This window comes from Hemiscyllium ocellatum, chromosome 11 (assembly GCF_020745735.1).
Source record: "Hemiscyllium ocellatum isolate sHemOce1 chromosome 11, sHemOce1.pat.X.cur, whole genome shotgun sequence".
Taxonomy (NCBI): domain Eukaryota; kingdom Metazoa; phylum Chordata; class Chondrichthyes; order Orectolobiformes; family Hemiscylliidae; genus Hemiscyllium; species Hemiscyllium ocellatum.
This window is the reverse complement of record NC_083411.1, coordinates 21,449,475-21,475,438: the sequence shown is the minus strand read 5'-3', so window position 1 is coordinate 21,475,438 and position 25,964 is coordinate 21,449,475. Positions and strand designations below refer to the sequence as shown.

Below are 25,964 nucleotides of genomic sequence, written 5' to 3'. Positions count from 1 at the left end.
TTTGCAGATGACACAAAACTTGGAGGTGTAGTGGCCAATGAAGAAGGTTACCTCAGATTACAATAAGATCTTGATCAGATGAGCCAATGAGCTGAGAAGTGGCAGATGGAGTTTAATTTAGATAAATGCGAGGTGCTGCATTTTGGGAAAGTGAAGAACTTATATACTTAATGTAAGGTCTGAGGGAGTATTGCTGAATAAAGAGCCCTTGGATGCAGGTTCATAGCTCCTTGAAAGTGGAGTCGCAGGTAGATAGGATGGTGAAGAAGGCGTTTGGTAGGCTTTCCTTTATTGGTCAGAGTGTTGAGTACAGTAGTTGTGAGGTCATGTTGCGGCTGTACAGGACATTGATTAGGCCACTTTTGGAATATTGTGTGCAATTTTGGTCTCCTTCCTATCGGACAGATGTTGTGAAACTTGAAAGGGTTCAGAAAAGATTTACAAGAATGTTGTCAGGGTTGGAGATTTGAGCTATAGGGAGAGGCTGAATAGGTTACGACTGTTTTCTCTGGAGTGTCAGAGGCTGAGGGGTGACCTTATAGAGGTTTATAAAATCATAAGGGGAATGGATAGGATAAATAGACAAAGTCTCTTCCTTGGAGTGGAGAGTCCAGAATTAGAGGGTTTAGGATGAGAGGGGAAAAATATAAGAGACCTAAGGGGCAACGTTTTCACGCAGAGGGTGGTACGTGTATAGAATGAGCTGCCAGAGGAAGTGATGGAAGCTAGTACAATTGCAACATTTAAAAGGTATTTAGATGTGTATATGAATAGGAAGGGTTTGGAGGGATATGGGCCGTGTGCTGGCAGGTGGGACTAGATTGGGTTGGGACATCTGGTCGGTTGGATGAATTGGACCGAAGGGTCTGTTTCTGTGCTGTACATCTCTATGACTGTATGACTCTATGATTGGCTTATTTGATCCCTGATCATGCTGGGAAATTCTGTTGCCCGATTCAGTGTTACCAGTTGAAGATGAAGGAGGTTAATAAAATGCAGACATCCTCCTGATTAGAATAAGTGAGTCCTGCTGACCAAATCTACCATTTGGGCTACACTGTGGCCTTACTGCTCAATTGTTTAATAGTGAACATTCACTGACAGGACTTGATGAGCCTCATGTGTACAGCACTAGAGGATATCTGCTGTCCAATAAAACATCAAAACAGGGATCATCTTGGAATAATGGCTTGAAAGGTTTGAGGGAAAAGCCTGAGATGAATAGAAATTTAAATATTCTGTGTTATAATTGAGGAATCTTGGACCAAACTACTTGAATAGTTAGTTGACATTCCTGACAGTCTAGCAGGAATCTTGCTATTCATAGTCCATTAATCAAAGTATTGGTCAGAAATCTCATACATCCTCATTTTCACCTTTGATTTTGGAAAGGTGAAATATGTTCTACTCAGAGATGTGTTCAGGTGCGCAAGGATATGACATGAACTTTGACCTTTGTGTTTTCCAATTGCAGGTCCCCCTGGAGATTCAGGTTCACCAGGGCTCCCAGGCCCTTCAGGAATCCAAGGCATACCAGGTTCACCGGGATTGCCAGGATCTCCGGGCTTTCCAGCACAAGTTCGAGGTATGGCTGGAATTTCCCCTTCCTAGTGCGGTATCAGCAATTGTGAGGAAGTTGGAAAGCACAGACAGAATGAAAAAAATAATCAAGAAGAAGTTGTGGGGAAAGTGGGTAACTCAAGTTGTAAGGAAGGGCTTCATTTGTACTGGGATGTGGAGGCAGCAGGGGGGAGGGGTGCGGACGGTGAAGACAATTGAATGTAGAAAGGTGGGACCTAATATACAACAGGAGGGGACTGGAAGCTCCAGGAGTGCGCATGAATTCTCACAGGTCACAGTCACCCTGACCTCTACATGAGTAAAAAATGAGGTCTGCAGATGCTGGAGATCACAGCTGCAAATGCGTTGCTGGTCAAAGCACAGCAGGTTAGGCAGCATCTCAGGAATAGAGAATTCGACGTTTCGAGCATAAGCCCTTCATCAGGAATAAGAGAGAGAGAGCCAAGCAGGCTGAGATAAAAGGTAGGGAGGAGGGACTAGGGGGAGGGGCGATGGAGGTGGGATAGGTGGAAGGAGGTCTTCTGTGCAGAGGAGATGACCTGGGGGGTGCAGTGAGAGAGGGACTCACTGAAATCCTTGTAGAGGGAGGAAGAGAGCTTGGGACAGTCTAGGGCCATCAAGGACACTGGAATTTCCAGTGCTGTGGGCTAAATTGAAGACGGTAAATATAACACGCGATGGAAACAAGGGGAGGCTAAAAGGTTATGTCTGTATGTGCATTTTGATTAAATTGCAAATATCTGAGACCATGAGATTGTCTCCTTCCTGCTGCTGAGCAGGTTCTAGCATCCTCTGGGTGCCAGAGACCTGGGATGTGCTTCTATTTTCCCTCAACCTGCTGCAGCGAACATGTCAGCAATGGGCTCAGCAGACTGTGCTCTGGAGGCGAGTCTAGAAAGATCACCCAATGCGGTGACCGACTCCAAGCTAGTGGTGCTGGGGGCACAGGTGAAAGCCTTGCTGGTGAATCTTCACCAGGCCGAGTCAAAGGCTTCATCTTCAGATGCTGAGGCACAGCTGAGGGACTCCGGTGCTGGTCTGCTCTTAGCAAACGCTCGCTGAATGTTCCTTGTAGCTGAATAAGAAGAAAGAAGGAATGAATTATCCAAGAGGGATAAACAGTTTTGGTGATGAAGGATGAATTAGCAATGGTGGTAATGGTAGGGCAGCACAGCATAAAGCAGCTTGGTCAGCTATTGCAGTCCGTCCCTTAATTTTGCTCTTCCCTGGCAATGTATTAAGCTTGGGAGGAGGGGAAAGTCCGATGTCCACACCCATTGACCCAAAAGAGAGAGTGAGTATGAAATGGATAGAAAAGAGGATTGTGGTGATTCTCAGGCAGGAGGAGTGATAAAGTGTCTGCGATGAGTTAACACAGTGGGTAGGAAAGGTTGGTTGTTTGCAAGAATGAGGTAGTTAAGAGCTGTTTAGTGGATATGATACATGCAACAGTTGGAGTTGGACTCCATGAGCCCTGGTGAGAAGTTGGTGCCCAAGCAGAGTTTGAAGGAGTGTTATATAAGCTGGGCATCCTGATGGACCTACATCACCCGAGTAACCCTATAAAGCAGAAGGACCCGTGAGTGTGGGGTGGCAGAGAGAAGATTACCCATTCACTCACTTCCACCACAGCAGTGATGTCGGAGCTATCTTGTCCAGGCTTGCTGTGTCTGGTGGAGTGGCACCCTGCGTCAGTCTGCAGGGAAAAGGAGGGACCTCTCTCCACCACCTTGTTAGCCCGGTGTCCTGGGTTGCCGTCCGTGAAGCTTTCCTTTCTGTACCATAAAGTTCCAGCACCACAAGATGAAGGGAGGTTCCTAGTTTGCAGCATTTGAACTGATGTGCAGCTGGACTTTAAATACAGGCCAGTAATGCCTTAAATACAAGTTCCAGTAGTGTTGAGGAATTCTGCCTCTCCTGCTATACAATTGCACAAAAAGGGCACCGACCAATGGTACGAGTCATTGTTCTGCTTTGTAAGATATTGCATGTGTGGGTTTCTTATTGTAAGTGGGAACTTATCACTGCAAGAAGAGAGAATTCTGCTGATGCAGAACAAGGAGAGACAGGAGACAGCAGAACTGCAAGGATTGGATGTATTTTTACATTAAAAACCTGAGCCACCATAAAGACTCTAGATAAGCCACAGCTGAGAGCACCAAGGGGACCAAACCACTCTTGTAAAGATAATGGAATGAAGCGTGGAAGATTGCGTGAGAAAAGTCACTTATTGCAAATCTTCTGTTTGACACTGGTTGACTGGTGTTGACAAGTTGGAAAGTTCCAAAGAGTTTCTACACCATCTGTAGTTGGGGTGGCACAGTGTCAGCGGTTAGCACAGCTACCTCACAATGCCAGGGACCCAGGTTTGATTCCCACCCAGGCAACTGTCTGTGTGGAGTTTGTATATTCTTCTCTGCAATTGTGCGGGTTTTCTCCAGGTGCTCTGGTTTCCCCCCACAGTCCAAAGATGTGCACGTTAGGTGGATTGGCCATGGGAAAATGCAGGGTTGCAGGGAAAGATTAGTGGGATAGATTGCTCTTTTGAGGTTGGTGTGGATTTGATGGACTGAATTACCAGATTCTCCACTGTAGGGATTCTGTGATAACTGCCTTAGGGGATATCTGATAACTCACCACCCCAAAGGATCCCTAACCCAACCACAAAGGATACTGGAACCAGCTATCTGAGGATCTCTGCTATATCACCCTTCCTGCCTCTGACTATATCTGCAGGGATGCTTCAGTTTTCCAAAGGGGAACACTGGCTATCCAAAAGAAATGCACTGCGTCCGGACTTTCTCTTACCTGGTCTATTCTGAACACTCTGGGTCATACTCTCCAGAGATTCTAAAATCCTGTCTCAGTGAGGCAGCTGGCCATTTCAAATGTCCCATCTCGAATCCCCAATCCCGTGAAAACTAGAGAAGACAGGCAGGGATGGGACTTGCTATTCCTGACAAATTGTGATATCACCACCATGATGGGGAGGTGCTCCATCCTGGCAAAGGTTGAGGCCACAATGCCTCAAGATAACTTGGATGTTCTAGCATTTTGTTTTATTTTAAAATTCTGAACTTGAGTTCATTTTGCTTTCCATGTGCAAAACATTAAAGATTCTTCATTTGCATACTTTGAATTGAGGACGGTGTGTTTGTGTTGATTTAATAATACTGATTGGTATTTATCAGGAAGCTGGGGGTATAGCTCAATGGTAGAGTATTTAACTGCAGATCAAGAGATTCCCCAGTTCAAATCTGGGTGTCCCCTTTATACCAGCACCTTCCCTAATCTGAAGCAGTTTTAAATTTTAAGTCTTTTCCCTGGGGTTGGGAAGTCCAGAACTAGAGGGCATAGGTTTAGGGTGAGAGGGGAAAGATATAAAAAGGGATGTATGGGGCAACATTTTCACACAGAGGGTGGTGTGTGTATGGAATGAGCTGCCAGAGGAAGTGGTGGAGGCTGAAATAATTGCAACATTTAAAAGGCATTTGGATGGGTATATGAATAGGAAGGGTTTGGAGGGATATGGGCCGGGTGCTGGCAGGTGGGACTAGATTGGGTTGGGATATCGGGTCGGCATGGACGGGTGGGACCAAAGGGTTTGTTTCCATGCTGTACATTTCTATGACTCTATGAGTAAGTGTATAATGATGGAGTCAGGCCAGGTTTGATATATTAGTGACATTGTGGCTATAGGGAGGTTATCACCACTGCATCTTGTTAATGTTCAGTTTTTGTTTCCATTGATTAGGCTCCAAGGGTTTACCAGGATTTTCAGGTGTTAAAGGACCTAAAGGCGAGAGAGGAGCACCAGGAAGAATGATATTCTCACAACCGGGACCACAAGGGCCACCAGGATTACCAGGCCCACCTGGACCTCCTGGCATACCAGGTACATAGCATAGTTGAAAGGAATTGTTCCGAATCATGCATACAAGGTATGAATTTAGATGTTGTTACTTGCTGGGAGTATCATCCGACTGTTTTGAGCAAAACAGCTGAAAAGCTATCATTTGGGATGCAATTCATGGCACTGAGGGTTGGTATCCCCAAGCCAAGTCTCAGTCACTATGCCATCCCACCTGTGAGGGAGTTACCCTGGGCAATTCTTGTACAGTGAGGTAGTTGGCTGGATTAATAAATGCTCTCCTTTTTTGCTCACTTGGAAATCTAGATGAAGAGTCATGACCATTAAGCAGGTTGAAAAGAGGTGAAGAGAAGACAACATAATCAAGAAGCACTGATTAGGCCACATCCAGTTTTTCCTTGGTCCCCAAACTCAATAGTTTTGAGATCTAGGTAGTCTAGGCCCTATCTATACATTGTTCTACTTTGTAAAGATATTATATGTTTGGGTTAGCTTAGGGTAAGTGGGAAAATAGCAGAGTGAGGAGACACAGTTCTGCGAGAACAAGGAATGACAAGAGGACAAAAGAACTGCAAGGACTAGATGCATCTTTTCATTGAAAACCTTAGTCAACATTAAGACTCTAGATAGGCTGTGACTAAGAATATGATTAGGAGAGACCACTCCATAGATTTGTGGAGATAAGGTCCCCTCTTCATATTGAGGAGAACCTCCATTGTGTTATGAGCACCAGTGCACTGAAAGTAATACATTCCAGCAGTTCTAGCAACTGGACACTGAACAGCCATGGGGTGCTGTGGGTCATCATCAGCAGCACAACTGTACTCCAACACACTCTGTAACCTCATGGCTCAGCATGTCCCCCGTATTCTCATTACCGCCAAGCTATGGGGTCAACTCTGGTTCAGTGAAGACTGCCGGAGGTCACGCCAATAATATGAGCATGACTGTGTCAGGCTGTTGCTTGACTATGTCAACATTGTGTTATATTTTGGGTCGTGGTTTTGAATTTATTCTTTTATCAAGTAAAGGTTATGATCTTGCAAATCAGTGACAGAGGTTTGTGCAGTGGGAATTATATGTGTAAAATTTACAGTCACAGTGTACCTGCCTGTCTCATAGTTTTTTTACACTACGAGTAAACTTCTGCTTTGACCTCCCTCCTTTAGTTTTCAACGTGCTCATAACCCTCTGCTACATACATTCAGTCATGGAACTGCAAAATATTTTAGATTTCATTTGGGGCAACTTGTAAGTCTTTTGAATTCTCCAACTTTCTTCACTGTTTCATTAAAACTACCGACTGCTGCCACTAGAGGGTGCATAATTGTGATATGAATTTGTTGAAGATATTTTGCTGTTCAAGACTGCACTTTAATCAAGTACAAGGTGAAATGTTTATGAGTGAATGAACTTGCATCTTTCATGCTGCTGTTTTGTTGGCTTTTTTGTATTGTGTTCTTATCGATGTTTGTCCAATGACTTTACTTTTTAGTCTGTGATGGACCCGCAGAGTGTGTGGATAATGGGAATCAGAAAGGTATTAACTAGCTTGGAATATTGCTATGAATCCTCAGTCTGGCAATATTACCAATAAGGACTCAATTTTTTTTCCTTAAACATTCTGCATTTAAGTTTGTAAAATTTTTGACTTTGTTAACCATTTGTTGACTGGATCTTGTGTAAAAGATCTGTGTCTCAAGTAAGAGTGAGGAAATAGTTCACATACACTGTATATAACAACTTGGACTCTAAGGTGGTCATACAGTAACTTGTAAAGTGAGCATTAATTTGCACCCTTGCGATCTATTGTAGATAGCTTTGTTTAAGGACCATATCTAACAGTCAGGGGTAGCTAATTGGCAAGAGCAAATCTTTGTCATTTTCATCAGTCAGTCAGTGCACACAATTCTTAAACGATGCACAAAGCTTTAAAATATTTTAGGATGTTAAAGTTCACAGCTAAAGAAAAGCAGTACTATGTACTTCTGAAGCACTTTTCACAAGCAACTAAGTTTATTTGAAAAAAAAGAAAGAAATGCAGTTACTGGAAATCGGAAACAAAAAACAGAAATTGCTGGAAAAGCTCAGCAGATCTAGCAGCGTTAATGGAGAGGAATCAGAGCTAATGTCCAGTGACCCTTCTTCAGAACAGTTCATTTGAAAAGACTTGGATCTATTTTTGTTGTTGGAAAGATGGCAGAAGCAACAAGATCCAGACATGGTCATTAGGATAATGAGCAGAGAGTTTAGGGGTATTATTGAAGGGAAGGTGAAGACCTGAGTCACCACAGAGATCTTTAAAGAACACGTGGGGTTTCTGGCCTTGTGTGGGCTGACAGATTTTCAAGACTCAGCTACGAGATGATGCAAAACTCACCTCAGTTCTGTAATAACAGACCCAAGCAATGTCCTCTGTAAATATTTGAAAATGTGGCCTGTTTGAAGGCATGATACATTTTAAAAGATTTTTGGGTGCATGTTCAATATCTTAAAGTGGGCAATTTCTGAGAAATCTACCTGATAATCTTTGGGTTGCTGTTTAAAGGGAACATTGGACTGCAGAGTAGAGCTTGAACTTACCAAGTTTGTCTTAGAATGGAAAGAGTCACCACTTGAGCCATGGCTGATACCCAGGCAACGGTGGCCAAATCAAGAGAATGTATTTTACCATTGTAGCTTTTGTGTGACGAACCACATAAGTTATATTATCATCCATTTTACATTCAGTCAAGTCATTCCTTTAGCAGCTGCAGGCTAACTAGGGTATAGATGACTGTTAGGACTCCCTGGACAGTTTGGCAGGCAGGGATCTTCCTCACCCCTGCATTAACTTGTCTCCCCCTCATACTTTCAGCCTGATATAAAAAAAGGAGCCCTTGGTTTTAATACTTAACAGCAATTAAAAGCACTTTGAATAAAAGAAAAAAATAGTAAGAGGTTGTAAAATGTAACCCTCTTTTATTTTCAATCCCCTCTGCTAGAGATGCGTTACTAAGGTCAGTGTCGTTTTTCAATCAGGTCCTTCAAGTAGTCGGACCAGAGTCCCTGGACCAGTTGGTCCTCCAGGATTGCCTGGACCAGCCGGACCACCAGGATTCAGGGGAAGTAAAGGCTCTAAGGGTGAGTAAATTGACTGGACTGTCCTTGTCTGTGAGTTAATTTGTTTCTTTAATCTCTAATAGAGACCTCTCCCCACAGACCGATTACTCGTTCTCACAAACACAAGCAGCTCTCATAAGGAAGTATTTTTGAAGTGCTGGGTCTGTTGTCATTGAGAAAAGATGGAAACTAATTTGCACACATTCAGGCCCATAGATAGCAATAAGATAATGAGCAGGTCATTCATGATACTGCTTGAGGTACAACAATTAGCCAGGCAGCTTGGAATAGAGCTCAGGATTCCTTAACATTCACTCAGACAGGTATATAGAGCCTTGGTTTAACATCTGAACTGCAGGACAGCATTTCTGACAGTCTCAATACTCCATTGGTGCATGGAATTGTTAATTAAACAGAACTTACACATCAAGCCTTCTGACTGAGGCCAGAATGCTATCTGGTAAGTCAGTGCCACTGAGGTTTTATTGTATTTAAGTCTCACTAGGGCTCCCAAGTCTCTACACCATTGCTGCCAAGAGCATTTGACCCCATTTCTTTGCTAGTTTTGCTTCTTATTCTTCAGCACCTATTTGGAACAGGAAGAAGAGAAGCTTCTTGATGCAGACGTTTCTGAATAGCTAAAAGCCTTGTTTTTCATGTTAATGGTGAAATGTTGCTGTTGCTAAACTTGTTTTTATGAATTTGTTCTTTCAGTTCTTTGGGTTTCTGTAAAATAACTGCACGAGGGGTATGTGGGGAAAGAAAGTGTTTCAGGTGATGCTTCAGAATATGAATTGAAACCCACAGACTGATGAAGACTGTGGGACATTATCTGATAATGACTTTTGAAATGGAAAGTCAAAATATGATAAACATGCAACAGGTCAAACGGTATCTAAAAAGACAGAGAAATAGATTTAACATTTCAAGTTGATGATATTTCGTGATTGACTTGAATCATTAATGCTCTCGCGATATGTCTCTCTGTCTCTGTCCCCTTGTCTCTCTTTCGCTCTCCCTCCCTCTCTTTCAATCTCTCTCAATTTCTTTCTATCTCTCTCCCTCTCTTTTCCTCTACAGATGTTGCCTGACCATTTTCTGTTTTTTTCAAATTTCCACTCCTAGCATTTACTTTATTTTGCAGCAAATAGCATCTTATTGATTTGTGGGAAAATTTCACCACATGGAGAACACCAATCTCTGTGGTAACGCTGAGATGACTTGCTTGCTATTTCTGTAGTAGCGGTAGTTTGCAGATCAAGCAGTCATCTAATGCAGTTTTCAGTATGGCCTGTGTATGATGTAATTAGGATAAGGAGGTAATTTAATCCAAGCAATGGATGCACTGAGGTTCAGTGAGGGATTCCAGGCCATGCTTATACTTCCACCCCCTCCCAACCCCGCCAGTCCCCAGGGCCCCCAAGTAAACATTCTACTAATTGTTATCAGTGTCATAATGTGACCCATAATTGGACAGTAATTGGAGTTGGACCAGACTGACCATCCATGAGCTTTCCTGGCCTGGAATGGTTCAGTGGTGGGAGTCACCAACCAGCACCCACACACCCATGCACCAATTAAGTGTGAGCTCCAAAACCCTCAAGGCATTCAATTCTCCAAGAAAAAGAAGGAGCTGCCAAGGCCTGACCTGAAGCTGAACGAGAGTGTGAGCAAGTCATCATATTGTGGTGGGTTGGTGCATGAGGCCTTCGTAAAATAATGTGTCGTACATTATTACGTGGGGCAACTTGGTTCAGTGCCCTTCTGACATATGAGCATTAGTGTGAATTGAAATGAATTGGCTGATTTTCAGCTGCCCTCAGTCATTGTAGGGCACCCAAAATGTTCATAGATTCACAGTGTCAAAGAATCCCTTCTTTGTGGAAGCAGGCCATTTGATCCATCAAGTCCACACCAATCCTCCAAAGACCATTTTTTTTTTTACAGATGTTTTTACTGGAAATTTAACATTTTTACAAGTTTACAAAAATAAAAAAAACTCTCAAGTACAAGCATTGATATACAATTAAATCCTAAATAAATAATAACCAAAATTTAATAAAAGAAAAATACCGAGAGAAAAAACAAAACTCAACTAACTACTAATCTAACCTAAAACTAACCAGAGTGTATATTAAGTCTCTTACATTATTCAAATAAGAGAAAGAAGAAAAAAAACCAACGGATAACACAGAAATTGGGTAGTGAGATACATGCTCGGAATGTGTTAACATCAAATGTAACAAAACCCGTATTCGTGCGGGATTCCTCTCCCACGGGGCCCTGGACCAGCCAGGTTCACAATCTCAATTAAACAAAAGCCCTTGTTAGGATGGCCGAAAATCTGTATTTATATAATTCAAGAAGGGCTGCCTTATTTTGTGAAATAATTCAGTCTTTTGGTGCACCATATTTGTAAGGAAGTCAAGGGGAATACATTCCATAATTAATCTGTGCCAATTTGAAAGTGCAGGGGGGCCCTCAGCCACCCAGTTCACCAAAATATTTTTCCTTGCACAGAAAGAGAGAATAGAAAATAATCTCTTCCCGTGCATATCCAGGGAGGGTAAGTTCGAAAAGCCCAAAAGGAGAGATACAGGGTCCATTTTAATATCCGTTTCTAAAATTTCTGTCAGGGTACTTGCTACTTTAGTCCAGTATCTACGGATCTTATGACAGGTCCCCATAGGCAATGTACAAGTGTGCCCACTCTATTTTACATTTGGGACACATTGGAGATGCTCTTGCCTTAAACTTTGCCAATCGATCCGGTGCTATATGGGCCCTATGAAGTATCTTCAGCTGGATAGCCTCAGTTCTGTTGCAGATGGTGATTCTTCTGGCGTTTTCCCAAATCTCATTCCACATTTCTAGAGAGATTTCTAGTCTCAAATCCTGATCCCATGTTTTAAGCAGATTGTCCATATCTCCCAATACTTCATCATGTAATAAATGATAAATAGTACTGACTGAAGATACCCCCATTGGCCGTAGCACTCTACATTCTCTATCTGGTTTATAAAGACTATCTAATAACGTAGTCTTCTTCTGTATATAATCTCGAATTTGGAAGTATTGAAAGAGGTCATCCAAATTTCTGACGCAGCTGTTCAAAAGACATCAGAACCCCTTATTTAAATAGGTCCCCTAGACATGAGATACCCCTGGATCTCCAGAGTTTAAAAGTGACATCTGTAAACCCCGGTTGAAATCCCCATGCTCCCACTATCAGCGCATAGGGGGATGTTTTATGTGAGTTGCCCTCATTTTGCCACATTATATTCCAAGCTTTAATTGTGTTTAGTATTATAGGGTTTTTACAGTGATCCGTAATGATTTTCCTCTTGTCTAAAAATAAAAGGTTAATAAGTGGGCATTTTACTTGAGAAGCCTCGATGTCCAGCCAGATTGATTGCGGGTCAGACAAGACCCAATCAGCTATGTAACTTAATAGGGAGCTTAATTGATATTTCCTAAAATCTGGGAAGTCCAATCCTCCCCTTGCCTGTGGAAGCTGTAGCTTCTTCAGCTTAATGAGGGGCCGTCTATGATTCCAGATAAAGGAACCCAACCAGCTATATAATTTACATAGTGCCAGCCTCGGCAGCATCACCGGTAGCATTCTCATAGGGTATAGGAGATGGGGCAGGACATTCATTTTAATTAGTGCTATTCTACCTAGCCAGGAAATTGGAAGGTCTCCCCATCGCTGGAGGTCCTGCCTTATCCTTTCCAGTGAATGCACAAAGTTAGCCTTGTATAACTGACCAAATACTGGGGCAATAAAAATGCCTAAATATAAGAAACCCTCCGGGGACCACCGAAAGGGAAAGTGGGATCCGTTCACTAAGTGAGGTATCATAGCAAGGCCACCAATTGGCACAGCCTCCGATTTTGAGAAATTAATTTTATAGCCTGAGAATGCGCTAAATGTATTAATAACTTGGATTAAGCGAGGCACGGACATCAGAGAATTACTGAGGAATAGAAGAACATCATCTGCATAAGGGGTAATTTTATGTTTACCTGTACCAATCTCGGGGCCTTTATATTAGGATCAGCCCGTATAGCTTCTGCTAGTGGTTCAATTATTAGCGTAAATAATATTGGCGAGAGAGGACATCCCTGACGGCAGCCCCTATCCACACTGAAGCTATCCAAGCCTAATCCATTGGTAACCACAACTGCTTTGGGATCACTATACAATGTTGAGACCCATTTGGTAAACACTTTTCCAACGCCAAACCTTTCCAATGTGTGAAACAAATATGACCATTCAACCCTATTGAATGCCTTTTCCGCGTCTAATGAGACTACTACTTCTGGTATCTTTCCCTGATAGCAGGCTTGAATCATATTCAAAACCCTTCTAATATTATTGGATGATCTACGGCCCTTAATGAACCCCGTCTGATCCACCTTTATGATATGTGGCAATACCCTTTCTAGTCTCAATTCTAACATTTTAGAAAGGATTTTAAAATCTACATTTAGCAAGGATATTGGTCTGTATGACACACAATCTTCTGGGTCCTTTCCTTTTTTAAGGATAAGAGAGATATTTGCCTCTTTCAACGAAGGCGGGAGACAGCCCTGACTGTATGCGTAGTTATACATGTCCATAAGTGGACCAGCCAATATTCCTGTAAATTCTTTATAGAATTCAGCTTGAAAACCATCTGGGCCAGGTACCTTACCGCTCTCAAGTTGCCTGATTGCGTCAAGTATTTCTTGGACTGTTAGGGGCGCATTTAAGACCGATACCTGTTACAGAGTTAGGTCCGGAAAGGTCAAATTTTTAAAAAATGATTGCATCCTCCTAGTCCTGTCTTCACAATCCTGCGATTTATTTAAACAGAAGAAAATGTTCTCAAAATTGTGTTAATCCTTTTATGATCATGAGTCAAAATACCCGTACTTTCCTTGATAGACATGATAGTTTGAGGGGCCTTTTTCTTCTTTGCAAGAAATGCTAAGTATCTACCCGGTTTGTCGCCAACTTCATATAACCTTTATTTTGCAAATAATATTTCCCTCTTAGCCGTTTGGGTAAGCGTGGTGTTTAGAGCTGTCCTAAGGGCCGTAATCCTTTGCAATTTGATAATAGAAGGTCGATCAGCATATGCTGTTTCAGCTGCTTTTAAGCGAGCTTCGAGCAGACGCTGTTGTTCTCCCTTTAATTTTTTCTGGGTCGCTGAGTAGGAGACGATCAAACCTTGCGCATTAGCTTTGATGGTCTCCCACATCATTGATGGGTTACTAGCTGTACCTGAATTAATTTCTAAAAAATGTTTTAAATTCTTGAGAGAAGCACTTTATAAATTTACTATCTTTCATCAGGAAAGGGTCCATACTCCAATACCGAGTGGACGTCCCATTGTTCCTCGCCTTGATTTCTACATATACAGCACCGTGATTGGAAATTGCTATACTACCTATTTTACAGGATGATATGGAATTTTAAAAAATCGAGGGGGCAAAAAACATATCAATTCTGTTATGACATTTATGTGGATTGGAGTAAAAAGAAAAATCTCTGCCCTGTGGATGAAGACATCTCCATACATATGACCATAAGACATAGGAGTGGAAGTAAGGCCATTCGGCCCATCGAGTCCACTCCGCCATTCAATCATGGCTGATGGGCATTTCAACTCCACTTACCAGCGTTCTCCCCGTAGCCCTTAAATCCTTGAGACAACAAGAATCTATCAATCTCGGCCTTGAAGACATTTAGCGTCCCGGCCTCCACTGCACTCCGTGGCAATGAATTCCACAGACCCACCACTCTCTGGCTGAAGAAATGTCTCCGCTTTTCTGTTCTGAATTGACCCCCTCTAATTCTGAGGCTGTGTCCACGGGTCCTAGTCTCCTCGCCTAATGGAAACAATTTCCTAGCGTCCACCCTTTCCAAGCCATGTATTATCTTGTACGTCTCTATTAAGTCTCCCCTTAATCTTCTAAACTCCAATGAATACAATCCTAGGATCCTCAGCCGTTCCTTGTATGTTAGACCTGCCATTCCAGGGATCATCCGTGTGAATCTCCGCTGGACACGTTCCAGTGCCAGTATGTCCTTCCTGAGGTGTGGGGACCAAAACTGGACACAGTACTCCAAATGGGGCCTAACCAGAGCTTTATAAAGTCTCAGTAGCACATCTACTAGTCCTAATTCTTTGTTCAAATCCATCAATTGTCTAGATCTGGGAGAAACCCCTGCAGTACTCTTGGGAATCCTATCTATTTCCGGATCCATAATACAATTAAAGTCTCCCCCTATAATTGTATGACGGGCACCAAGAGCCATCAAATTTGAGAAGGCTTCCATTATAAATTTAAAAGGATGTGCCGAGGGGCAATACAAATTTAAAATCCCATATTCCTCTCCATTTATAAGGGCTTTAATCAGAATATATCGTCCAGATTAATCTTTTATCTGATTTAGGATTTTGAAAGGGAAATTCTTACGAATAAGAATAACTCCTCCCCTGCTTTTTGAGCTCAAAGAAGAAAAAAAGGCCTGATCAAATCCATCCTGTCGTAATTTCAAGTGTTCTTTATCCAACAAGTGTGTCTCCTTTCTTTCTTTCTTTCTTGAGATTTGATAATATTTTCTTCCTTTGACTGGCGAATTACTCCCCATGACATTCCAGGTGCACCACTTAACCGACTGATCAATCATAATCGTCCGGGCAAATCCGAGACCCCTCGGGAGGGGAAACCCTCTCCAGAACATCCCGAGCAAAGAGCATCTAAAATTCACAAAAATAAAGGCTCTCTAATCCACTCACAACAGTATAATAAAAAACTATTTCTAAATAAAAAAAATATAAAACGTATTTAAATGGAGATTTTCCCCCTTGTTCCCAGGGGGTATCACTTCCTTTCCAAAGGTCCATCATATTCTCTCACAACCAGTGCCTCACCCTTGACTCAGGTGCTTCTCAATAGGATGAGGAGAATTCAAATATACTACAGAGCTAGAGTTAACAGTGAGCACCCTACCCCCACCCCACCCCCCCACCCCCCACACCAACACCTGGATATATTTGGTATTGTTAATACCATGTATAAACATATAACTATAAAATTACAACCTCAGCAAGTAATAATTAAATATAATAAAACAAAATAACAAGGGAAAACAACCCCGCTCCTGGAGACAGAGGTAAAATAGAATAAGGTAACCACCTCCCCCCACCAACATTAACTAGAGCCCCTGGCCTCTCTCTCTCTCTCTATATATATATAAAAAAATAAAAAAAAGCCAAGGGGGGGGGAGAAAATCATTAAGTACAGAACAAGTAAATAAATCCCTCTCCCCACCCCCCAAGATAATATTAAACAGTAAGGTAAAAAAAAGGGGAATATAAACTGGAGTGGGGGAGGGGAAGGCAAACCAACATCAATTATCTCTTACAATTTATCTAAAAGAGTCCAAAAATTCCTTGGCCTTTTCCAGCGATCCAAAGTTATACACGGATCCTTCGTGGTTAAAGCGTAGCGTCGCTGGGTAGCACAAGGAGTACTGAATATTTAAGTCCCTTAAACACTTCTTAAACATGATCATATTAAATGGCGGTGCAGGCTCGAAGGGCTGAATGGCCTACTCCTGCACCTATTGTCTATTGTCTATTGTCTATTCTTCGCCTCATCGAATGCCTTCCTCTTTCGGACCAGAGCTGGGGAAAAGCCCTGGAATAACATGACCTTGGATCCTTAATAGATCATGGCTTGGGGATCTTTTCCAAGATTTCTAGAGGCTTCTAGGAGTATCTGCCTCTCCTTATAGCTCTGCAGCCGGAACAGGACCGGATGGGGGCACTGGTTCATGCTGGGCCCATGTATTGAAACCCGGTATGCCAATTCCACCCTTACCTGGCCTGATCCAGCCTTCAGATTTAACAGCTGTGGAAGCCACTGTTCAAGGAACACTGTAAGCTGGCCTTCCTCTTCCCGTTTGGGAAGGCCCAGCAAACGAATATTTTTTCGATGACCTCGATTCTCGAGGTTGTCAATATGGTTCTCTAAGGTCTGGGCTCGCTGTACGAGAGTCCGGACCCGATCCACGGCTGATTGCGCTGTAGTTTCGGAGGTCACAGCCTTTAGCTCCGCCCCTCCAACTAGGCGCTCGATTTCTTTAATGTCTTGGTCATGCTTTTGCAGCGTGGCCGAGAGTGAGTCCCATCGGCTTTGGGATTCTTCAATAAAAGCATTGATCTTCGCATCCAGTTTGGAGATGATTTCCACGAGGCTCGCTACTGTAGGTAAATCCCCCGGGGCAGCTGCGGTCGCCTCTGCTGCAGCTGGAGAGAGTGGGGGAGGGGTTCCTGCTTGCTGAGAGCTGCGGGTTCCCTTCCCTTTAGTCATTTTTACTGAAGATTAAATTGTTTAAATTCAATACTAAACAGCTAATTAAATTAAACAGCTATTTTAAATGAATTGGAGAGTGTGGTGGGGGTGGGTGACCCACTTTGCCCCAGTCTTGGGAGGAGCACTGTAGACTCAGACTTGCTGGGTCGCCGCCATCTTGGATCCACCCCCCGAAGACATTCTACCCAGACCCGGTACCCTATTCCTGTAACCTCACATTCCTGTAACCCATGGCCAATCCGCCTAACCTGCACATCTTTGCATCTTCATTACATCTTTTACATCTTCATGTGAAATTCTATTGACACAGCCCCGATCATAGGTAAGATCTTTCTTCTATTCACTATCTAACATCTGGAATGAGGCCAAAGATCTCTCTTGTCCTGTAATTTCAATAATGAGCGTGGTCCTAGCATGGATATTTGTGCTTCCTTTTATCAGGTGAGCCAGGTGCTTGTGCATGCGATGGAGTGATAACTGGGAATGGAATTCAAGGACCCCCCGGCCCACCTGGTGAACCAGGAAAGCCTGGTTTCAATAGTGGCAAAGGCCAGTGTGGAGACCCAGGACCCCCAGGACCTCCAGGACAAACAGGCCCTCCAGTAAGTAGCACTATCCTTTCACAGCCGTCAGGATTGCTCCAACAACACTCAAGATGCTTGACACCATCCAGGACAAAGTCACCCGCTTGATTGGCATCACATCCACAAGATCCACTCCCTCCACCACCAACATGCAGAAGCAGCAGTGTGTACTATTTACAAGATGCACTGCAGAAATTCACCAAACTCACAAGCACTTCCATCTAGAAGGAGAAGGGCAGCAAATACATGGGAACACCACCACCTGCAAGTTCCCCTCCAAGCCACTCAGCATCCTAACTTGGAAATAAATCGCTATTCCTTCACTGTTGCTGGGTCAAAATTCTGGAATTCCCTCCCTCCGGGTGGGTCTACATATAGCACAGCGACAGCAGCAGTTCAAGGTGCCATTTCTGAAGGAAGTAAACGTCTCAGTCAGTCATACTATGGGTGAACAAAACCAAAGGTTGTGCTTGCTGACATTGAGGAGCATGTGCAGTATGCTGTAGGGAGACAGTAGCAGATACACCAGTGAGTGTATTTTGTTGAAGTATTTCAGTATTGTGCTGATTTTCCAACATATGTGACTTTACTGGAGTCAGGAACAGGAATTGGGGATGTGGGGTTGGGGCTCGGCTCAGAACCTGGGCAGATACCAGGAGAACTTGGGAGGGGGGTGGGGTGGATATCAGCAACTGGGATGGTGTGGGAATGGGAGATGTTTGGGATCTTGAGGGAGGAGGCAAAGTGATTGGAGTGGTGGGGGGGCGGAGGAGCTAGGTGGAGGGAAAAGCGATTGAGACCCTGGGTAGAACCGGAGGAGTGAGGTAATGCCGGAGGGGCGAATGTGTTTGAAGGCTGGGGTGGACGTAAAAGCACCTTTAATGTCTCTGCCCCACCCAGACCAGTGTGATATCACCCCCAACTACCAGCCTGCTTCCACTCCCTGATCCCAGTCCTGTCTTCTCCCACTCCCTGTCCCTTCATTCCAATGTTGAGTCTGATTTACCCAGAGGAGGTCCTCTCTGCCACTGACCCCATTTCAATGTTCTGCACACTTTGTGCATGGTCAGGAACATTGAGGGTCTGGAATAGTGCACATGCACATTTCCAAGTGAGCACACAAACATGGTTACACAGCAGTCTCAGTGTCAGCAACACTGCCTAAAAAAAAATATTGAACATGAACAAGCCTTGGCTGAACCTTATGAACTTAAACTGGGTTCTGCCCCAGTAAAGAAACCATGACAACTAATTATGGTACAGGGGCTGGCTGACTGTGAACGTGGGTAATAAGACAGAAAGATGCAAAAATCAAAGATTACAGGTGGTATCTCCAGTGAAATGTTTACATTACATTTTGAAGCATAGCAAGTGTGTAGGAATATTTTTTACTTCATTCATAGAAAATAGAACATTATAGCTCAGTACAGGCCCTTCGGCCCTCAATGTTGCACCGACCTGTGAAACCAATCAGAAGCCCATCTAACTTACACTATTCCATTCTCGTCCATATGCCTACCAATGACCATTTAATGCCCTTAAAGTTGGCAAGTCTACTACTGTTGCAGACAGAGCGTTCCATGCCCCTACTATTCTCTGAGTAAAGAAACTATCACTGATATCTGTCCTATATCTATCACCCCTCAAATTTAAAGCTATGTCCCTTCGTGCTAGTCATCACCATCCAAGGAAAAAGGCTCTCCCTGTCCAACCTATCTAACCCTCTGATTATCTTATATGTCTCATTAAGTCATCTCTCAACCTTCTTCTCTCAAATGAAAACAGCCTCAAGTCCCTCAGCCTTTCCTCGTAAGACCTTCTCTCCATACCAGGCAACATCCTGGTAAATCTCCTCTGAACTCTTTCCAAAGCTTCCACATCCTTCCTATAATACGGTGACCAGAACTGTACACAGTACTCCAAATGTGGCTGCACCAGAGTTTAGTACAGCTGCAGCATGATCTCATGTTTCCAAAACTCAATCCCTCTATCAATAAAAGCTAACACACTGTAAGCCTTCTTAACAACCCTATCAACCTGGGTGGCAACTTTCAACGATGTATATACTGAGATCTCTCTGCTCATCGACACTACCAAGAATCTTAGCATTAGCTCAGAACTCTGCATTCCAGTTACTCCTTCCATTCATGACAATGAGGGTTTCTCTATCTCGGCCAGCATTCTTGCCCAGAGAGCAGTTAGGGGTGAACCTCATTGCTGTGAGTCTGGAGTCACATATAAACCAGACTGGGTATGGCTGTTTCCTTCCCTAAAAGACATTAGTGAACCAGATAGGTTTTCCTAACAATGAACAATGGACTCATGGTTTTCATTAGACACTTAATTCCAGATTTTTATTGAATTCAAATTCCACCATCTACTGGTGGGATTTGAACTCAGGTCCCCAGAACATTACCTGGTGTCTCTAGATTAAAGTCTAGCAATAATACCATTAAACCACCACCTCTCCTCCCCTGAATATTCAGGATTATGAGGCCAGGCTTCCAATTAATTTGAATTCTATAACGAGTGAAGGGAACTTGAGCAGTGGTGCAACATTGACTAGCATTTTATCTTTCTTACATTGATTTGATAAGCTCTAATCATTTAAAATCAGAAATACTGATGCACTTTCTATATTATGTTTTCCCCTCCACTATACTTCCATCAAAGAAAGAGCTAATGGAAATGCCGATCTGAGGAGGTGGAATGCAGTTCGCTTCGAAAGCACTTGTGGAGTTTTTGACTGTACTTTCTTGTATTGACTCATGGGATGTGAGCATCTTTGGCTGGGCCAGCATTTATTGCCCATCCCTAGTTGTCCTTGAGAAAGTGCTGATGAATTATCATCTTGAACTGCTACAGTCCTTACATTCTGGGTAGACCCGCAATACTATTAGAATGCAAATTCCAGGATTTTGACCTAACAATGCTGAAGGAACAATGAAACATTGTTTGAAACTGTTTGCTGCCCTTGTCCTTCTAGATGGAAGTGATTGTGGGTTTAGAAGGTGCTGTCTCAGGATCTTTGGTGAATTTCTGCAATGTATCTTGTTGATGGTATACACTGCTGCTACTGAGCAGTGTTGAACATTGTTCACAGTTTTCTTCAGAAACAAATTAACAAACACAACCAATCAATGAGCATACAACTCACTTCTTTGCTTTTGATATTCCAGGGTTATGATTGATAAAACTGCAAAGTCAAATTAAATCATGAGATTTTCACTTCTCGGCAGTTTCAATGAATTGGGAGAAACAATATCATATGGTTAATAGAACAGGTGATTGATAGGAGGTCAGTTGAAGTATCCCTTTAAATTAAATGCTAGTCATAAATAAAGGCTAGGCTTCCAATTAATTTGAATTCTATAATAAGTGAAGGGAACTTGAGCAGTGGAGCAACATTGACTAGCATTTTATCTTTCTTACATAAGTGAGGAAGGAAGCTGTTCCTTCTCTTTGAGTTAGACTGTTATCAGTGTAAAGCTCTGTATTTTTATATAAGCTCACCAGTCAATTTGAGTACAGCAAGAGTTAGATTCTCACTGTGCGTTAAGTGTAGATATGTAAACCCAATCCTTATAAATTGCGTTGTGATTTACAAAAGAAGCTTCTCCCTTGATGAGATCAAAATGCAGACACTTGAAACACGGTGTTGTGTTAAAGATTGACTGCCTGGAGATGGAGAATGCTGACTTTCCTTTTAACTTCTAGGGCGTTCCAGGTGTGCCAGGAGGATTAGGTCCAAAAGGACAGAAGGGAGACTCATCAGGTATATCAGCAAAAGGTATGAATTATACTTGACCATTAATGTACATGTAATCCCATTTGAACCTGAGACACAGATGGTTCAGGTATCCATTATAACCATTATTGACTTGGTGTTTATTTCTAAATGATGGCGAAAAGAGTTTCTGCGGCAGGTTTTTTCATTCTTGTGTTTAGACATGATGTGGGATATAATACCCTGTGGAAAGTCAGAGCAGCCTCCTTCAGGCCTGAATGCTTCTCCCACCAGTCCAGCTTACTCAATACAGACCAGCAGTCTGTTTGTCTCTGTCAGGTGAAAGTGAGGACTGCAGATGCGGGAGATCAGAGTCAAGATTAGAGTGGTGCTGGAGAAGCACAGCAGGTCAGGCAGCATCTGAGGAGCAGGAAGATCGACGTTTTGGGCAAAAATCCTTCATCAGAAATGAGGCAGGGAGCCTCCGGGGTGGAGAGTTAAATGGGAGGGGAGTGGGACGGGGAGAAGGTAGCTAAGAGTGCAATAGGTGGATGGAGGTGGGGATGAAGGTGATAGGTTAGAGAGGAGGGTGAAACGGATAGGTGGGAAGGAAGATTGACAAGACAGGTCATGAGGATGGTGCTGAGCTGGCAGGTTGGAACTGGGGTAAAGTGGGGGGAGGGGAAATGAGGAAACTGGTGAAGTCCAGATTGATGCCCTGGGGTCGAAGTATTCCGAGGTGGAAGATGAGGCGTTCTTCCTCCAGGTTTCGGGTGATGAGGGAGTGGCGGTGGTGGAGGCCCAGGACCTGCTTGTCCTCAGCAGAGTGGGAGGTGGAGTTGAAATGATCGGCCACGGGGCGGTGGGGTTGATTGGTGCGGGTGTCCCGGGGATGTTCCCTAAAAGGGTCTGCGAGAAGGTGTCCAGTCTCCCCAATGTAAAGGAGACCGCATCTGGAGCAACAGATACAATGTTCCTCATTTTGCAATGTCTTTACTCATTAAACCAGTAGGGAACTCTGTCACTTCACAGAATTGGACAACACTAAGCAAAATATAAAGGACTTCTCCAACAATTGCATTTTTCAAAGCTGTCTCACATGGTTGCCCCACAGAAGATGGGCATGGCTATCCGTGTCTATAGCGAAACAGGAAGGTGCTGCAAAGAGTGACAGAAAAGTCACAGTCATGGCACCTCACTCTCCAGAGTATTCTCTTGCTTACAGCACCATTTGAAGAAGTATAGAGAGATCTTCCAGTGTCCTACCAACAGTCTTCTCTTGATCACCATCATATGAACCGGGATGATGTAACTTGTCTTTCAGTAAACCAAATTTCGTAGTCTATCACAGCATATGATGAATTTTGAGATGCTTCTCAGAGACAGCATTAAGCACCTCATAATTTAAGGTATTTTTCCTTCCCTGTGCCAATACTGTCTTCCAGAGAATACAATATGCTTCCAATCTGATCAGGCAACAATTCTTCAATAAGTGTGCAAGTGCTGTTTCCAGCACTGGAGAGCACACATTTCTCAATTCAGCTCTTGGGTAATCCTTCAAATGAATAACAGTCTCCAGTGCCTCCCTTTCTGTTGGAGATTGTGACCCATTCTGAAAGATCACTGCATAGGCACGGGCAGCACTCTGGTATCTCAACCAAGGGGCCAGTCTTCATTCCTGAGCACCTGAGTGACAGTAGACTGATCAACCATGGGGATTCAGAAGTTTCACAGAAAAGCAGGGGAAAGTAATTGCTCTGCTTTTGTAAACCCAAACACGTGCATTGGCCAGCAGGAATCGCAGCACCACAATGAATGAAGAAGACTACTTGACCTAAGTTGAGCTTAAAGTCCCAAATATATCTAAGATCTGTTCCACTGAAACGTCAGTGCACCTGCTGAATTACTTCAGAGTTTTTGTTACCACAATGCTGCCTGTTAATCATTTCTTTTTGTGTGAAGAAAAATATTCATTTTATCAGTCCTAACATTATCTTTTCTACTTGTTTACCCTTCTGTGCAGTTTTAGACCAGTTTTGGAGCTTGATTCTGAGATCTATTCAGTTTGCATCATTCAGGAAATAAAGTGGGGACGTACCTTGCCACTCAGCTTAGTATCACACACCAGCCAGTCCATTTATCACAGGATCTCACTGTTCAGATATTTGAACATTGAACTCATCAATTCTGTATTGAAGTTCAAACATACTTCTTAGAGCTGTTGAATGGGGGGGTCAGTAAGTCTGGCAGCATCTGTGCAGAGAGAAATAGAGTTAATTTTTCATGAGCGATGTGACTGTTCTTCATCACTGATGTAGAAGTTACAATCTGGATGGTCGGTTAAGAACATTGAAGTGAAACCAGGAATGCAGCGGTTACTCCAAATGCCTGAACAGTAGCAGAATGTGTACAGATAGACCGACAATGTTAGGTAGTGATGCAAAGCTTCAGAGTAGCCTGTGCCTGCATTGCTGATATCACCATGTTCCATGTGCAATGATATAGCACCAGACCATGCACAGGCTGCGCCAACTTCATCTCATAGTAATTACTTTTTACAAGAGACAGCCAAAGTTCAGTCAGGAAACAATTGAATCCACCTGATTATTTCAGATCAGCCAAATACTCTGATAGCATGAGTACTACTGCTTTACCCGGGAGGATTTCACACTCACAGGTTGCAGCAAAAATGAGACCCTCATCCTTGAGGAACAATTTCAAATGCAGCAGCAGCATGCCGCTGAGTCGCTGAGTAGACGTCACATAGCAACACCATGTTCCTGGACATGCACACTTATTGCTGCAATTGGCATTCACAAACCAAAAAAGGAAGTGCTAGAAATATTCAGCAGGTCATGTACTTCTGGGCAGAGAGGTAAACAGAGTCTAGTGACTGTTCATAAGAATAAGACAATTTCAGAGAAATGGAAATTTATAGCCAATTAATAGAGTCATGGAGATGTACAGCACGGAACAGACCCTTCGGTCCAACCCGTCCATGCCGACCAGATATCCCACCTGCCAGCACCTGGCCCACATCCCTCCACACCCTTCCTACTCATATACCCATCCAGATACCTTTTAGATGTTGCAATTGTACCAGCCTCCACCACTTCCTCTGGCAGCTCATTCCACACACATACTACCCTCTGAGTGATGAAGTTCCCCCTGAGGTCTCTTTTATATCTTTCCCCTCTCACCCTAAACATGTGCCTTCTAGTTCTGGACTCCCCCACCCAGGGAAAATACCTTGTCTATTTATCCTATCCATGCCCTTCGTGATTTTATAAACCTCTATAAGGTGCTCCTCAGCCTCTGATGCTCCAGGGAAAACAGTCCCAGCCTATTCAGCCTCTCCCTATAGCTCAAATCCTCTCACCCTGGCAACATCCTAATAAACCTTTTCTGAAAGCTATCAAATTTCACAACATCCTTCCAATAGGAAGGAGACCAGAATTGCATGCAACATTTTAAAAGTGGCCTAACCAATGTCCTGTACAGCCGCAACCTGACCTCCCAACTCCTGTACTCAATACTCTGACCAATAAAGGAAAGCATACCAAACACCTTCTTCATTATCCTATCAGTCTGCGACTCTACTTTCAAGGAGCTATGAACCTGCACTCCAAGGTATTCTTGGTTCTGCAACACTCCCTAGGACCTTACCATAAGTCCTGCTAAGATTCACTTTCCCAAAATGCAGCACCTTGCACTTATCTAAATTAAACTCCATCTGCCACTCCTCAGCCCATTGGCCCATCATACCAAGATCCAGTTGTAATCTGAGGTAACATTCTTTGCTGTCCACTGCACCTCCAATTCTTTGAAATGGAGTGAAGAGGCAAAGGAAGGGTAGATATAGGGCAGTAGTGATTAAATGATAAGAGAGATGATGGCATAAGGTAAAAGGTTCCACAAAGAAAGAGCCAATTCTGAGACAAAGTTCATTTACCTGAAAGCCTGTCTCTTTACATATGGATGCTGCTTGACTTGCTCAGTATTTCAGTTATTTTCTCATTGGATGTCAGATTTCTAATGTTGCCACGCTCCTCTGAAATCCTTTAGATTATGATTCCATCAGAGGCTTTTCCTCAATTAATGTGAACAGGCGAATGCTTCTGCTGAGGGTTGAACCATGGACATTTCAAACAAACATATTAAACATTTGTACATGGCAACATAATTAATTGGACACTAAAAGAAAAATAATTCTGTTTTGAAGGGCAAAAAGGAGATCCCGGTAATCCAGGCCAAAGGGGACCTTCAGGCACTCCAGGGAAACCAGGGAATGATGGCTTCCCAGGTTTACCAGGACCTCCAGGTGAACCTGTAAGTATCGTTAGAGTTTGATGTTGCTTGTCACACTAATGTTTTATTGCTGATGATGGAAATTGTTTGAATATTCTTAAGAATGGTTGACCTATTTATACCTCTTAAAACCTGATGAAGGGCTTATGCCCGAAATGTCGATTCTCCTGCTCCTCAGATGCTGCCTGACCTGCTGTGCTTTTCCAGCACCACACTCTCAACTCTGATCTCCAGCATCTGCAGTCCTCACTTTCTCCATACCTATTAATGCATAGCTTTCTGGATAAACAGCTATATTTATAATTCTGTTCCAGTCAGGCCACTTCTTCACTGCTTCGCTAGCCTTCCTGATGCAAAAGATTGAAGCAAAGTTATTGATGGATTGCTTCACAAATCCTCAACAAATTAGTGGGAATGT

The 25,964-nt window shown here is 43.2% G+C and overlaps 1 protein-coding gene across 4 annotated transcripts in view; it reads left to right on the top strand.

The window, feature by feature from the left end:
• The window catches only part of col4a6 (collagen, type IV, alpha 6), a 418,566-nt gene that overhangs the window by 295,513 nt on the left and 97,089 nt on the right, over positions 1–25,964 (top strand). For all 4 annotated transcript variants that reach the window (XM_060832451.1, XM_060832452.1, XM_060832449.1 and 1 more), the window contains exons 19-24: positions 1,475–1,585; positions 5,336–5,476; positions 8,474–8,575; positions 17,369–17,529; positions 21,229–21,301; positions 25,461–25,567. In XM_060832451.1, coding sequence (XP_060688434.1) covers positions 1,475–1,585; positions 5,336–5,476; positions 8,474–8,575; positions 17,369–17,529; positions 21,229–21,301; positions 25,461–25,567 — 695 coding nt within the window. The remainder of the gene's footprint in view (positions 1–1,474; positions 1,586–5,335; positions 5,477–8,473; positions 8,576–17,368; positions 17,530–21,228; positions 21,302–25,460; positions 25,568–25,964) is intronic.